The sequence below is a fragment of the Phyllostomus discolor genome, chromosome 2 (assembly GCF_004126475.2).
Source record: "Phyllostomus discolor isolate MPI-MPIP mPhyDis1 chromosome 2, mPhyDis1.pri.v3, whole genome shotgun sequence".
Classification (NCBI taxonomy): domain Eukaryota; kingdom Metazoa; phylum Chordata; class Mammalia; order Chiroptera; family Phyllostomidae; genus Phyllostomus; species Phyllostomus discolor.
In genome coordinates, this window is record NC_040904.2 from 184,248,670 (window position 1) to 184,265,844 (window position 17,175).

The 17,175-nt window shown below is 37.8% G+C and overlaps 1 protein-coding gene across 4 annotated transcripts in view; it reads left to right on the top strand.

Annotated features, from left to right (window-relative positions):
• Positions 1–17,175, top strand: part of SLCO1A2 (solute carrier organic anion transporter family member 1A2) — a 71,936-nt gene that overhangs the window by 42,346 nt on the left and 12,415 nt on the right. For 3 of the 4 annotated variants that reach the window (XM_036019270.1, XM_036019268.1, XM_036019269.1), the window contains 8 exons: positions 2,186–2,318; positions 4,346–4,446; positions 6,529–6,678; positions 9,839–9,937; positions 10,500–10,721; positions 13,147–13,311; positions 14,567–14,762; positions 16,192–16,357. In XM_036019270.1, coding sequence (XP_035875163.1) covers positions 2,186–2,318; positions 4,346–4,446; positions 6,529–6,678; positions 9,839–9,937; positions 10,500–10,721; positions 13,147–13,311; positions 14,567–14,762; positions 16,192–16,357 — 1,232 coding nt within the window. The remainder of the gene's footprint in view (positions 1–2,185; positions 2,319–4,345; positions 4,447–6,528; positions 6,679–9,838; positions 9,938–10,499; positions 10,722–13,146; positions 13,312–14,566; positions 14,763–16,191; positions 16,358–17,175) is intronic. The other variant, XM_028532673.2, reaches the window with a different exon arrangement.

The following is a 17,175-nucleotide window of genomic DNA, read 5'->3' on the forward strand; positions in this document are numbered from 1 at the left end:
CTTGCAACTATTGATTAGTGGGTAAATAAGTAGTTGCTAAAACTAGAGAAGAGATGAGGCTATTCAGGGAAGGGATAAAGGCAGTAAGTACAACAGATAAAGAATGGATTCCAGCCCTGGCTGGCGTAGCTCAGTGGATTGAGCGCGGGCTGGGAACCAAAGTGTCCCAGGTTCGATTCCCAGCCAGGGTACATTCCTGGGTTGCAGGCCAGAACCCCCAGCAACCGCACATTGATGTCTCTCTCCCTCTCTCTCTCTATCTCCCTCCCTTCCCTCTCTAAAAATAAATAATCTTAAAAAAAAAAGAATGGATTCCTGAGGTGCACAATATTTGAGGAACAGGGAGAAGAAAGGAAACCATGAAAGTGTTAAGAAAAGAAATAGACAATTAACAGGAGAAACAGAAGAAAATAGTATTATAGATGCCAAGGGAGTAGAAATTTCACCCCCCAAATTGTCAACTGTATCAAAAGCATTAGAAACATCCAGTTAGATAAGAATAGAAAAAGTGTCCCTTTGGTTTTACAGTAAGGGGATAACTGCTAATCTTTGCCAGAACACTTGCAGCTAAAGAGTGGACTGAGAAGCTGGAAAGGAGAGAGACAGTAGTGACTTTAGGAGATAATGGCAGGAAAAGAAGTGGAATCTGTGAATACAGATGAGTATCAGGGTGGAGGGAAACTAAGGGACATCTGTAACTACAATGCTGTATAAAGAAAGAGACTTACAATATATGAGAAAGGCTTTACTTATTGGAGTAAGTTTCTGGAGAGAATGGAAGTGCCCAGGTGGTTTGTTTGATCTTGGATATCCAGAGAGACATCCCAGTCTCTGAAATGAAGGAACATGGTAAGGACATAAGGTGGGAGACTCAGACATCTTCATGTTGGATTGCCCCAGATTTCTTGACAAAGGAGAAAATATTAGGTATAGAAAGTGAGTGGCGACAGGTAGCTTGAGGAGAATGATGAAGATCTGAAATAGTTGCTGAGGGGATAAGGAAAGGTAATTTACGGATGCCAATAAAAACATAAATTGCCTCTCCTTTTGAGAACTGGTATGGATTTTAAACAGAGGCCTTCTGGAGACAACACCCCTAACACAGATGACTTTGATAATGGGGATATTATTTATTTATTCAGTTGAAGTAAAATTGACACTCAATGTTATATTAGTTTCAGGTGTACAACAATGATTTGACACTAGTAGATGCTGAGAAATGATCATTAATAAACCTAGTTATCAGATGATGAAGATTTTAGGAACCTGGAGCAGTCAGCTATGGCTATGGAGGTGGTGCACTGTATTAAAAATAATGTAGGGCTGATGTCTCTTCTGTTTACAAGGCAGACTAGAAAGAAATAGATATGGAAAGAAAAGTTTTCAAAATACACAACACTTAGAAAAATTATTAACTCCTTTAGAATAGTTTAAAAAAATTCCATAAGCTCATTGTAGACATTCTTTATACACAGTAAGATCAGGGTAAATATGTATTGATTATTGAATGAAAAATGCACAGTTTGAGAATGTACTCGTATGTTTGCCTCTTTCAGGTCTTTACTCCATCCTTTTCAAGGGCTGGCCCATAATAATAGGGCCTGCCCCATTAGTTTCTTTACCCCAAATCTTTATTCTAAGACATGGGTATAAATTTTTAACTGAGGTATTTATTCCTCAAATCCAAACTTACTTCTAACACCAGTGGGGAAAGTGAGGAATCCACTATTTTTTACTTCTAAGGAAAAAACTAGAAATAAACATAGTTCTCTGGCTTGGTTATGTTGGCCAATATAAAGTTTTTTTGAATTGTAAGTTACAACACACATATCTATCTAAATCTGACTTTTGCTTCTTTTTTCAAACACAGGAAAACATTACAATAGTCCACGGAGCAGGCATGGAGGGAGAGGCCAGAAGTGACGTTTGGTCTGACACCTCTTTTGCATTCCATTTCCTAAGGCTACATAGTCACAAATAGCGCCTTTAAAATTTCCCAGAACTGTTCTTCAATCCCTTCCACACTGGCTTCCCTTTCTCTGTCCCTTTTAATGGTCAGCATTGTACAGAGATCTGTTCATGTATCTTTCAACATTGGGAAATGCAAATGATTGAATGAAGCTGTTCATTAAGCCATTGTACATACTTACTAAAATATATATTTTTGTCTCATTTTTTTCCCTAGGAAATCTTTTTTTGATTATATTTGTGAGTTATTTTGGAACCAAATTGCATAGGCCCATAATGATTGGTGTTGGATGTGTGGTTATGGGCCTAGGGTGTTTCTTACAGTCTCTACCTCATTTCCTCATGGACCGGTAAGCATTCAGTCTTATGACCTTTGGGGTTCAGTTTTCAACTGCAGGAAATGAATTGTGAAATTCCTTTTCTGGAAACAATGCTTCCCCGCAGCACAGAGCAGCGTAATGGAAATCAGAAGACGCAGATTCTTTTCCACCTGTCTGTTTCACGCTCTGGGCTGCCTTGCTCCTGCTACGTAGTCACATACATTTTGTTAGTCTATGACATAGAGATCTGGGACACCTCTTTGATGAAACCGTGTCTGATGTAAAGATTTTTAGGACCTTGCAAAGTTTGAGATTACCACTTTCTTGGGGCTATTTAGACCCTTTTAATCACAATGAGGTTCTGTTTAATTGTAGGTCAGCAAGAGACAGACCAGTCTTAAGTTTGATTTGATTTCAATTTTTACTAAAGTAACAGGTGTACAAAGTTGTAAAAATAAAATTATGCTGAAAGTCTCATATTGAAAAGAGCCATCCCCTGCCCCTTGACCTTGCCCACGTCACTGCTTTCCTGAGGCAGTGGCTCACAGCGCTTCGTCCCTTCTTCTGCTCACCTCCATATTTCTAACGAAATGTTCTTTGTCTTAATTGTTGATACTTTAGTGTTGTCATATGTACTGACTTCCTACTATAAAACCTAATTTACTCTTTCCAAGTATATGGCTGTGTCAATATTTTATCATTCATGTTACATGTCACTTTTTATTTTCCCTGGATATAATAATTGCCTTATTTTTTATTTGATTCACTTTCTTTTTATCTCTCACCAAACTTTCCACTGGTAGGGCAACATCTTCTCAATATGTTCATGCATATCAGATGGTTTCAATTCTATCTAACAGAAGGTATCTCTTCTGTACCACCAACTCGCCGTGTACAATCCAAATGGGAACTCTCTAGGCCTGCTGCACGGTGGCTTCCTTAAAATGTTCCCTCACCATTATCCTTGGGAATTTGCTTTGCCTCTTTCTTCTATTCAGCTACTTGTTTCCTAGGTATTATATCTTCTGCTTTTTTTTTTAACTTTCACTTCTTCTTGTGGAAAATATTGTCTAATAGATGTTTGAAAAAGTACTTAAAGGAGGTAAAAAGTTTAATGCCTCAAACAGCTGACAGTATTCTTACTCTACCCCCACACTTGGTTGATAGTTTGGCTGGTATAGAACTTTCGGTTAGAAATATTTTCCCTAGGAACTTTGAAGCTGGCTTCTGCACCTCTGCACCTGTGTCCTCTGGTGACCACCATACTGCTGTCTGTCTGTTTGATTTTATATTCCACATATGAGTGAAATCATATGGTTCTTAGCTTTTTCTGACTGATGTATTTCTCTTTGTGTAATTTGCTCAAGGTCCATCCATGTTGTCACAAATGGTAGCATTTCATCTTTTTTTTTTATGGCTGAGTGGTACTCCATTGTATATATGCAGTACATCTTCTTTATGCCACCCTCTATCAAGGGACTTTTTGGTTTTTTCCATGTCTTGGCCACCATGACTAATGCTACCATGAACCTAGGGGTGTGTACATATTTGCGAATACATGTTTTTAAAATTTTCAGGCAGATACCCAGAAGAGGCATTGCTCTGTCATATGGTAACTCTGTTCTTAAGTTTTTGAGGAACCTCCGTACCATTGTCCATAGTGGTTGTGCCAGTTTACATTCCCACCAACAGGGAATGAGGGTTTCTTTCTCCACAACCTTTCTTTTTTTTAAGATTTTATTTATTTATTTTTAGAGAGGGAAGGGAAGGAGAGAGAGAGAGAGAGAGAGAGAGAGAGAGAGAGAGAGAGAGAGAGAGAGACATCAATGTGCAGTTGCTGGGGGCCGTGGCCTGCAACCCAGGAATGTACCCTGACTGGGAATCGAACCTGCGACACTTTGGTTCGCAGCCCGTGCTCAATCTACTGAGCTACGCCAGCCAGGGCCCTCTCTCCACAACCTTTGTAACACTTGTTATTACTTGTCTTGTTGAGAGTCACCATTCTAACAGGTGTGAGGTTTTCCTAACATAATCATGTTGCCCCTGTGTTCTTACAGGTATGAATATGAATCTACGGTTTTGGGCAATTTGTCCTCAAACAGTTTCTTGTGTGCTGAAAATGGAACCCAGATTTTCAGACCAACCGAAGATCCATCAGGTTGTTGACTTCATTTTATTGTTTTCTGTTCATTGAATTTGTAACTAAACACGTGCAGCTGAGGGGTTTGAATGAGTTACTGGGTTTGATTAAGTGACTACGATAAATGAACAAAAGATGTTTTCTTTTTTCAGAGTATTTTTGGAATCGGATCCCAGAAGGGAATAAGAGTGGCTAATAATAGAGAATGTTATTCCTATATATTTGAATATACTTATTAAGACTTCTTTGTCTATTCTTTAAAATAGTTATTTAAAAATAAGTCAAAGACATCCACCAAGGGTCACTGTGGAGTTAATTCCATAGAGGAAAACATCTTAGAAGAATGAATTTATATGGCTAACTTATTCTATATAAGGATAGATAAAAGATATAGAAACAAAGTCCTAAAGATCTACTATATCACTGATCTTCTAGAGCAGAACAGAGAGAGCAGGACATACACCATAGTTCTGTACTCTTTTCTTTCTATGGAACTAGGAATTGTGTTTATTTCCTTTCTTTATCAGAGATACTGCTCTACAGTAGTGGTGCTGCCTCTAGTGTTCTGTAACCCCAGGTGCAAACATGCAGGCAAGCAGGCGGGCCTCTGGCCTTTCCTATGCTAAGGCACCTATATAATCTGATGATACTTGGTCTGGAGGTGACTCTGTTGAGTTAATTCTGAACAAAACCTCTCTTCCTGTGTTGGGGACATTTTTGTCTTTTTGCTGGATTCATATCAGTGCAAGTTACAGTGGTCCCCAAGGCTGGGAATTTCACTGCCAGCGTGGAATCAGAGGGACCCAAAAGAGTTTCAAGGAGTATAAGAAAGCTGTCTCAGAAACTATAAGCCCAAGGAACCCCTTGGGGAAACAAAGAAAAACGGTGACATCAGCAGCAGCCTGTGCCCTCTTCTTGAGCTGGCTTATGCCAAAGGCTGACCTAGGTCCTATTTCTGTTTTGTTGTTGTTGTTGTTGTTGTTGTTGTTGTTTTAAATTAAAAAAAATCTGCATTGTAGCAGGTAAATTAAAAGCTTCCCAGTCTGCTGAATCTTCAGGAAAGTGTGTTAACTCTTTGATCACCTAGTATTTTCAGTTTTGCTCTCAAGTAGGCCTAGAGTTTGCCATCATCTCTAGACACAAATCACTGTATTTACTCCAGAAAAAAATATGAATATCCAGAAATGGAGTGTTCTGGACTGGAAGTGACTGAGAGATAGACCTCCCCAAAAATTTTCAGGCCCAGCTGTGCTCAAGACCCTCACATCCGTGTGTAGCACCTTGCCAGGCTATAGTAGATAAGAATAAATTATAATTTACTTTCCTGAAAACGTGACTCTACAGAGTATCTTCCTTGGCAGCTATTTTTGCTTAGAATAGAAATGGCTAAGTCTTCAGAGATTTGCCTGTCTTTCTCCCTTTTAGTTCTCTTTGGCTTCATTTTTGTTATTCTATTAGGTAGCTGCCACTCCAATATTTCAGGTGAATTTCTTCATCAAAACTTATTTGGTGGTTCCAGTACAGAGTAGACTCTACAGAGAAAATGTGGTTAATACTCATTTAAGTATTTTTAGTGTCTGTAATTTCAGCTATAGAGAATTTGAACTTTAGTGAGACTCTTTTAAATCTTATGTATAGTATCAATTCAAGGGAGGGATATTTGTGTATTTTTATTCCTTTACACTTAGTATAGAAATGGGGTAGCACACATAGCAGCTAACTAGGTCACGAAGTTGTTGGCAAACTGGTTTTCTGTAGGGAAAAATAGCTCTGATTTTTAGTGTTTTCTGATTTTTCTGTTGTAACTAATCCCATTAAACTACCAAATGTATTGTCACTAAGCACTGGTAGTTCAATGAATAGTATACACATCTCTTCCAACCAAGTAGGAAATGGCTCCAGCACACTAATTGTGCTTCACCATACCTAAGTACTCTCAGAAAATGCAAGAGGCATGACCCAGTGAGTCACTCCTGGCATAGTAATATAAATCATTTACAAGGTGAAACGCTTACCAAAAACTTAGAGTTACAGTTATACTTACGGATTAAGAGTTTACTATCAAAATACTAATGTAATGTCTTTTTTTTTCTTTCAATGCAGAGTGTGTGAGGGAAGTTAAATCATTAATGTGGGTGTATGTACTAGTAGGAAATGTGATACGTGGAATTGGTGAAACTCCCATCATGCCTTTGGGTATTTCCTACATCGAAGATTTTGCCAAATCTGAAAACTCTCCTTTATATATTGGTGAGTTTGAAAATCTGACTTGACCTCCTCTCAGGACAGTTAAGTTCTTCGAGGAAGGATATTAGTTATTTATTTGGACTTGTATTGCTTTCCAGAATGACAAACAGAATACTTTGCACAGTTGGCTATCAATAAAAGTTTGTTAAATGGAACAATTACATGCTAACTCCAAATAAGCCACTTTGCTAAATCTGCTTTTTGCTGTTGAAAATATCACTAATCCAGTGCCCCAGGAGCTCTCTTTGACTCCTCCATTGCTTTGGCACCAATCTATACCCAATCTGTTAAGAGATTACCAATGTTTTCTTGAAAATATCCCTTATATTCATAACTTGTCTCATTATATTAATTATGTCTATTTTTTGTTTGAGTCTTCATTACTTCACTTGTATATTGTCATAAGTTTTTAATGGTCATTTTATTTCTAGTATTTTCTTTTATTATTTTCTTTTTTAACCTTTTTTTAAAATATATTTTATTGATTATGCTATTACAGTTGTCCCATTACCCCACCTTCATTCCCCTCCACCCTGCACACCCTCTCCCATCCACATTCCCCCCCTTTAGTTTATTTCCATGTGTCATAAGTTCTTTAGCTTCTACATTGCCCATACTATTCTTGCCTCCCCCGGTCTATTTTCTACCTACCATCTATGCTACTTATTCTCTGTACCTTTTCCCCCTCTCCCCTCCTCCCACTCCCCTGTTGCTAACCCTCCATGTGATCTCCCTTTCTGTGGTTCTATTCCTGTTCTAGTTATTTGCTTAGGTTGTTTTTGTTTTTGTTTTAGGGGGGATTGTTGATAATTGTGAGTTTGCTGTCATTTTACTATACATGTTTTTTGGTCTTCTTTTTCTTAGATAAGTCCCTTCAACATTTCATATAATAAGGGTTTGGTGATGATGAACTCCTTTAACTTGACCTTATCTGAGAAGCACTTTATCTGCCCTTCCATTCTAAATGAAAGCTTTGCTGGATAGAGCAATCTGGGATGTAGGTCCTTGCTTTTCATGACTTGGAATACTTCTTTCCAGCCCCTTCTTGCCTGCAAGGTCTCTTCACAAATCAGCTGACAGTCTGATGGGAACTCCTTTGTAGGTTACTGTCTCCCTATCTCTTGCTGCTTCTAGGATTCTCTCCTTCATTTTTACCTTGGCTAATGTAATTATGATGTGCCTTGGTGTGTTCCTCCTTAAGTTCAACTTCTTTGGGACTCTCTGAGCTTCCTGGACTTCCTGGAAGTCTATTTCCTTTGCCAGATTGGGGAAGTTCTCCTTTATTATTTGTTCAAATAACTTTTACACTTGTTGCTCTTCTTCTTCTCCTTCTGGTACCCCTATGATTTGGATGTTGGAACATTTAAAGATGTCCTGGAGGTTCCTAAGCCTCTCCTCATCTTTTTAAATTCTTATTTCTTCATTCTTTTCTGATTGGTTGTTTCTTTCATCCTTCTTGTCCACTCCATTGAGTTGAGTCCCAGTTTTCTTCCCATCATTGTTGGTTCCCTGTGCATTTTCCTTCATTTCACTTAGCGTAGCCTTCATTTTTTCATCTAATTTGTGACCAAATTCAAGCAATTCTGTGAGCATCCTGATCACCAGTGCTTTGAACTGTGCATCTGATAAGCTGGCTATCTCTTGGTTGCTCAGTTGTATTTTCTGTGGAACTTTGATCTGTTCTTTTGTTTGGGCCAATTTTTTGTCTTGTCAAGCCTGTTTCATATTAGGGGTGGAGCCTTAGGTGTTCGCCAGGGTGGGGCAACCCAGTCGCTGGGTTGTGACTCTGTATGTGGTGGGGGGCGGTTCTGAGAGGGGACAATGGTGCTTGCTCTGCTGTGTCAGATTTCAGTCCCTTCTGCTGCTTCCCCCAAGAAAACTGGGCCTTTCTGGTGCTAATTCCCATGTGGGTGGGCTTGTGCACATTCCAGGACCCTGTGGGTCTTTCCAACAACCTCTCCTGTGAGGCTGAGAGTCTCTCCCTGCACCTCAACCCCCACAGGTGTTTTCAATCAGTGCCCCGAGGCTCTATTTCCCAGTGCTGGGATCCTGGGTTGCACGCAGTGCCTTGCTTCACAATCGCTGCTTCGCTGGGTCTGTGGGTTGTTACCCTGTGCCCAGGGTCTGCCAGCCACCACCTGCGCTCCCAGAATCCACTCACTGTGGTCTTGCCTGCCTGGGATGCCTTATGCACCCAGTCCCACTGCTCTTAGTGCTGCGACCCCTCTCCACCTGCCCGCAGGACTCTGCCCCTCCTACCGGTCCGGATGAACGTGTCTATTTTAACTCCTTGGTTGTCTGACTTCCATACAGTTCAATTTTCTGTTAGTTCTGGTTGTTATTCTGTTTCTAAATTATTGTTGTCCCTATGTTCATTGTGCAAGGAGGCACGGTGTGTCTACCTACACCTCCATCTTGGCTGGAAGTCTATTATTTTCTTATAAACGTTCTCAAAGTATAATTTTTCTCAAATACTGCTTTAATCATATTTTCTCTCCCATGTTCATGAAACATACTGGTTCTTTACTAAATCTGATACCTCCACTTATTATGCAAGCTCTGTACTCAATTTATTTAGTTTCCTATATAGTTTCACTTCATCACCATCTCTCTATACTGGTCAGGTTTTATCATCATTATTTACCTGTCTTCATACTTTTGATTGTTTTCTTAAAATTTTCTTTTATAAAATCCATCAATGTCATCTCCCACAAGAGCCAACTTAAAACACATCATCTTAAGTTGTCTTCTAATCTTCTCAATATTTTTAATTTATTATGTATAACTTGGATATATTCTTTAGTTAATTCATCTGTTGCTTATAAAATCATAACTTTGAGTACAGCAACATTTTGTTATTAATGTGGACAGAGCTTTTAAAAACCAGAAAAGACAAACAGGGTGAGAGAAGATTAAACAGAATTATACTTAATCAAAATAGATGAAAATGTTTAAGAATCATTACCCCAAATAACTTTTGGCAGCTTTTAAAAACTCACTGAGTTCACAATAATCTTTTTCAGCGTTTTTCTTACAAGATGAATATATAAGGCAAACATATCTAAAGCAACAGTAATATCAGTTTTTAGATTCTTTGTGGAATTAGAACTCTTTATGTGGATATATAACTATACTCTAACTTTTTATTTTCTTTTGTCTTTAGGGTTTGTAGAAACAGGAGCTATCATTGGTCCTTTGTTTGGACTTTTGTTAGCATCATTCTGCACAAATGTTTATGTTGACATAGGATCTGTAAACACAGGTAATTCATTAAAACGAATTTGTACAGTGCCTGAGAGCACCAGGCAACTGCCGGTGTGCTATCGCAGTTCATTGTTTCTTTACTGACCTTCAGTTAGATAGGTTAACTACAGTTTGCGGGAGTGAAAACTAAAGTGGAGTCATTTAAATAATTTTAAAAGTTCTAGTGAGCAGGAGAATTGGATAAAATACTGAACTTCTGACTCAAAAGTCAGTGCTGTTTCTACTGCGCCATGACCATCTTTCTTGTTTTCAAAAGATTTAGGCACACAGATTTGAATTTCTTTTAATTGAGCAATCATTTCTGGATAAATAAATAGGCTTCATAGTTATTTAGTAAGTACCTGTTTATAAATTCCTTACACAATAGAACAGATCTTCAAACAAATTTATTGCTGGATAATATTGTAACATGGTGCATCATCAGACAATTTTTATGAATGTCTGAATTTTATGTAAACTCCATACTTGGATAGAAACTGAGAATAATAATTTAAATCTTTTTTTGCAGTGCATACAGAAAATGATGACTAATGCTAATGGAATATGTGTATTTTTTACAGATGACCTGACCATAACTCCCACTGATACCCGCTGGGTTGGCGCGTGGTGGTTTGGCCTTTTGATTTGCGCAGGAGTGAACGTGCTCACTGCTGTTCCCTTTTTCTTTCTGCCCAAAACGCCTGCCAAGGAAGGAGCAAAGGATGATGCTAACATCAGTAAAAATGACAAAGAAGATAAACAGAAAGAAGAGGTCAAGAAGGAAAATGATAGAATCACCAAAGGCAAATATAAAAATTTTAAATACTACATAATTTACTTTTGATTTTATATAAATGTGTCTGTGTTTTAGTCCAGCACTGTATCATGCTAGGCTGTATTAGGGCAGTTCGTCACTAATGGTCAGTAGTCAGTAGTGCCTGACTAATCTGATTCTTCCATGCTACTACTTGGAAATGAACAATATATTTGGAAACTGAATTATCTCAGATGAGGATTCATATACAATTTTATAACAACCTGGGCACTCAAGCAATTTATTTATTTATGTATTTACTCAGTCCCATTTACATTAAAGGTCTAATTATTTTTAAAAAAGAAATTCAAACTAAGAACAAAAGGAGAAAAAATACACTAATCCAAATAAGAGTATAGTTCTGAGACCAAAAATGTTAGTTTAGCTGTGAGATTCCTGGAAGTTAAGCCAAAAAAAGAAAATGTGACAGGCCTTCTCTATATTTGAGAGAAGGAAGAACAACTGCTTTTGAAGAGAAAATCTTTCCCAAGTAACAAACTGCAAAAAAGAAGTAATTGTTATGTGATGTATGCTATAGGTGATATCGAACCAGTTGTTTCCTGGCAAATGCAGAAGCATATTTCATTTAACAATACCTTTTTCTTTGGTATAGGTCGTCAATAGAAGCTCAAAGGGTGATTTACAGAAGGTATTTCAGTGGGGAACTAAGTTAAGAGAGTCTAAGTATGTGGCATTCAAGAACACTGATTTTAAAACTTGGTCACATACTGTAATCACCTGAGAAATTTTTAAAATTCCTGATGCCTGGAATGTCTATCATTCCCAAGACCCAATTTAATTAGTATGAGCATTTAATTAATATGGCCTGGGCCTTGGAATTCTTAAGGAGTGTTCATTTAGAAGGTAGGGAAGGGCTAAGTTTCCTTATCCGTAAAATTTAGTTAATAATAGTAGTTATAGCATTGTTGTGTGAGGGTAAAAAATATTTAGGTACATATTACTATTATTACTGTTAGTAGTATTAGTATTACTATTGTTGATGCTGTTACTTCTACATCACCCATAAATTATAATACCAATTTGCACAGTCTTTTTATTAACAATTACAGATTCACTTAAACCACAATTGAACATAATTTAATATTTTCTGGATCATTAGGAGCCAATTCAGAATCTTGCAAATTCTTAGTCATCACGATTATATCACAACTCTTCTCAAAGGGATGATACGGGCTGAGAGAAGATATTAACATGGAATATGTCTGTGGCCTGTCAGGTCATTTTTCCCAACTAGGAAAGAGCTTAGCTTAGTAAGCATATATCATGTGCTTAGCTCACAGCATATATCAACAGAAAAGAGTTTGAACTGCTGAGACTCTTCTGTGAGAACAGGGATGTCAACAAAATGGGTGACTTAAAACTCTTCAAAGACCTCTGAACACGAGTCTCTTCTGCTATGTATTTTATTCCTAAATATGAATTCTACCCCCAGAATTAATTTCTTCCCACGAATGCTTTATTGATACTTTGTTCCAGAATGCACTTTTAAGCAATTTATTAAGCAAACCAGGTTAATGCAGAATAAGCAGGGTAATTAAGACAGAAAACATGAAGAGAGGGAAAGTAAAAAAGAAAATGTAAGTGAGACTTGGACACCAAATGGCAACAGTGTGACTACTTCCCAGGGCACTTCCTGGAGATGGGCTACAAATCTGGCTTCAAGTTTTGTCAGTGCACATAAGCAGGGACAAGTTTTGATTAAATTCTTTACGCAGCCCTTGGTATGTGTCTAATGAATCAGGACTTAGGGAATGGGTCCTGGAATTTGGTATTTTAAAAGATACCCAAGTAACTGGCTTTAAGCACATTTTGTTGTGAACCATTGACAGAACCACCAAAACTGATGTTTTGAAGAAACAAAGAAACACCTGGTACTTGAGAAAATTTATATCCCATGAATTCCCAAATGTTTATTTATCAATATTTTAAATGTTCAGGACTGATAATATCAGTATCAGAGTATGAACTTCTTTATCAAATTGATTTTCTTCCAGACTTTAGAGAGATCAGAACAAGCATCTTCCATGCCAGATAAAATCTAGGGAAGAGAGGATATTAATAGAAGGTGAAAGAGAAAGATAAAAGGAAATGATGCAAATACTGCAATATTTTGGTCACATTATAGTTTTTCCTTAAGATATAATAGTAAATTAGTGAAAACAAAACTATTGTGTTGTGATGCCTACGTAGTCACTGTGTCAACTGTGTCACTGATTAGAAGAAGGTCCTCCAAACAATGACATAACTTCAGCTTTTAAGGGGTAAAACAATTTAACAATATGTGTACTATAAAACAGGAAAACAATTTGGAGAGGAAATTGATGTTTCAGAGAAAGTCAATCATAAAATACAAAGTCGAATTAGTTTGACACTGTTGCTTTCTTTCATTTCAGATTTTTTACCATTCATGAAAATTCTTTTTTGCAACCCAATTTACATGCTTTTTATATTAGTAAGTGTGATACAGTTTAATGCATTTGTTAATATGATGTTCTTTATGCCTAAATATCTGGAACAGCAATATGGAAAATCAACTTCTGATGCAGTCTTTCTAATTGGTATGTTTGTTTTTCTCTGCATTCCTAGTCCATTCTCCTCCTCTCCTCCCCCTCCCCCACCCATGAAATGGTAATCAGAGTGAGGATGCATCTAGGGAACTCCTAAATTAAAATCTGTTAGGATATTTCTGTCTCTGGTACATTTCTTCCTTCTGTTCTCCAATGAAATCGACAAAGGGTAGGGAGGAAGAGAAAGCCTGGCTTTCTTCTCTGTTCTCTCTCTCTCCAGTCAGAACTCGAATTCAAAATATTTGTGGAAATCTTGAATAATGCACAAATTAGATACAATTTTCAGATAAGCAATCCATTAATGAAAAAAAGGAAGGCAAGAGTTAATTCATTAGGAGTGTTTTACTTTCAAGATTTTACTCTTTGCTCCTAGTCATGAATTCCAAGCTTCCCCTGCTCCCCCTGGTGGTTCAAGGTGTTTCTGTAGCCCCCAAACCACCCCTTCCCACCCCTGCACTGCCTCCCACACAAACAGGTTTCTTCAGGGATCTTTTTACAGTTTTGAAAGTGAATTTCCTAGATTATCTCCATCCCAATGGCCTACAGTGTTTGTGAATAGTTCAGGTATCTGGTGCCCACCTTAGCCACACCAAATCCGAGATTCCAGTGCAGGGCTCTAGGATGGATTTTTCAACAACTACTCCCAAGGATATGATCCAGTCAGCAGAGGCTGACAAGGAAGAATGCAGCCTCAGGCTGTATCTTCCTTTTTCTTTTTCTCTTTTTGCAGGCAGGTGTAGGTGGTAGCAGCAGTAGCCACAAGACATGAAATGTAGATACACTTGACAGTCACAGGCTCAGCAGTAATCTTTTAAAGTACCTGAAAGTGAGTCAAATTCTTAACAACCAAAGTGGGAATAAACAACAGAAAAAATATGTAAATCATATCTATATATATCCCAAAATGGAAACATAAATTACTGTTGTGCTTTGACTTGTCACTCCCACCTGAATCCTAAGAAGAGATATATAGATCATGATCTTTGCCTACAAGACATTTCCAGCCTACTGCAATTAATTAACTGAGTGATAATAACAGCCTTGAGAATATACTTTGACACTGAGGGACATTTAAAAATATCTCTGTATATAATATGTAATTAAGTAGGGATAAAATTCAGCCAGCCATCTTTACTGTGAATTGGACCTAGATGGTTTTGTTTGCAAGACATGTTAAATGAAAGTAAAATCATATTTGTTCCTTTGCTAAATCACATTGTAAGTAACATTTTTCTTGCATTTATAGGTATTTATAACTTACCTCCAATATGCTTTGGATACATAGTTGGTGGTTTAATTATGAAAAAGTTCAAGATTACTGTCAAAAAGGCTGCCCACATAGCCTTTTGGTTGTCTTTAATAGACTACCTTCTCTACTTCTTATGTTTTCTCATGGCCTGTGATCATTCTGCAGTTGCTGGCTTAACCACCTCTTATAAAGGGTATGTTTTTTATTAAAGAATGTTACACACTTTGAATAGTTAATAACATATTTTCTCCAGTGATTACCCATGACCAAATCACCTACTAGTTGGAGTTAATGGCAGTCAGTAATCCACGATCTTTCATCTTTCCTTCATCTGCCAATTATACCTGTACATTGGGCTCCAGGTTATTAAAGAGGTTGGGAACATATCACAGGGTTGGTGAGTTTATGGTTGTGTGTGTGTCTTTGTGGTATCCTAGTAGATATTAAAGTGGATATCAAAAGAAACTACTTATAGTTTTAGGTTGCAGTAGGATATGTTACCCATATATTTTATACTCCCACAAATGGGTAAAATTAAGAGTTGACTCTACAGTTTCAATGGCCTTTACATGTTTCCACAAAAGGCTTAAATTTAGCATAACTGAATCCTGATGCAGGATACATTAATTCATATACAAATTCTTATATTTTCTTTGTATAGTTATGTCTCCCTATCGAATAGTTTTAGATATGTACTTTGAGGGTTACCTGGGTCTATAGGAAAGTTGCGTGTGCTAGAGGCTGTGCTCCCCGGTCCAGCAGGCTCACTGTCCCCATTCTCTCCTTGAATGAGGCTGTAGGACCTGCTGCATGGTTAGGTGGGGTCACTGCCTGGGTGCCCTGGCTGAACAAGGCTGCAGCTTGTGTTCAGCCACTGGGTGGGGCACAGGCTGGGTTCTGCTGCTGGACGGTGCTGCAGGGTTGGCCCCACAGTCCGGCAGTACTGTGGGTGAGGCTCTGAGGCTGCCCTGCGTTATTTGGTTAGGTGGAGCCAGAGGCTATGCTTAACAGTAAAGCAGGGGCCCTAGCTTGGTTCCCTGCTTTAGTGAGGCTGTAGGAGGGGCTTGATGACTGTCCATGTTCCCTGGGTGGGCTTCCTGCATGGGCGGCCATCAAAATGGCAACACTGGTTGTTTCTGATTTCAGTTCCTGATTCATTTTCATACTGGAAGAATGTATTGGTTTACACATGTAGTTATGTTTCTGGAGCTAAATGCATTATGTATATAATATGTTGAACTTACAGATTTTGATCTTAAAGTGAGCCTTTGAACTTGCTTTTATAAGATGTGATCTCTCTTGTTAATTTCCACCATATGGATCAACCACAGGGATGAGGTCAAGTTTATTTTTGAGTTCCCATAATACCTGGAAAACACTTTCCACATGGTAGGCACTCAATTAATGCTTGTTGATTGGCTGTTTGTTTATCTGAACTAAATCATGACTTTTCTGCCATATCTGTAGTCCCCAGGTCACACATCGATGGTTGGAACATTTCTCTTTCTACTTTAGGGAAGAGAGAAATTTCAGTGAGGATTGAAATGAAAAAAAAAAAAAAAAAAAAAGAAAATTCCCTAACAGCCCTTCGATATTCATGGCATTATTTTAAATCATTTCAGAATGCAACCAGATTCCCATGCAGGAAATGCCATCCTTGCTGACTGCAACGTGGATTGCAACTGTCCGACGAAAACGTGGGACCCCGTGTGCGGGAGCAACGGGCTGTCCTATATGTCAGCCTGTCTGGCTGGCTGTGAGACGTTCGTTGGAACGGGACTAAAAATGGTAACACGACCTATCGTCATTTTGTATTTTTTAACAGAAATTTTGTTTTATGACCTGCATTGGCATTTTCCAACTGTGAATTGGGCCTGCACTCAATACAATTACAATTAAAGCTTTTCTTTAAAGCCAAATTAATTTTTTGTGGAAAAAATAAACTTTTTTCATAGGCTCACTCAATTTACCTTTTATTTTCTAAAGCTTATTTTAAATCTTTGTAGTGTCTGAGCATTGATATTTAATTTCATAGCAGTCAACATTATTACTCAGGTAATTTTTTAAAAAATAATCTGGACTGAAAAATTTTTATCATTGATATAAAGCTGGCAGTTTTGATCCCAATTATCCAGCTAATTGTTTAACTGGGTTTTTTTTCCCTGTGCCTATGTACATACTTTCCGTGTTTTTCACATTCTGAAAGCTTTACACGATAGAATTAGGTGTGTTTTCTTGCCTCAAGATGGTGATCAAAGTAAAATATAAACCTTGATTCTTATTCAAACCTGGATACATAAGAATTCAAAAAGGATTAACTTTAGTCTGTTTTTCAATAAACTATATTATTTGAAACAAAACTTTATTTATCCTAAGTATCTAAATATCTCAAGTGAACATTCTGAAAGAAATTTTGTTCGTATTGTGGCAAGACAGTATATATTTTTAAAAGCATGATTTCAGGATAGCTTGAGGTGCTGCAAATTTACTCCATAAACAGGGTTCAGCAGAAGTAAGGCCTGCCTGAGGGTGGTGGGTAGGGTCATAATATGGGTGTGTTAATTCATAGTTTGAATTTGAACATTTCACCTAAAATGTCATATGGT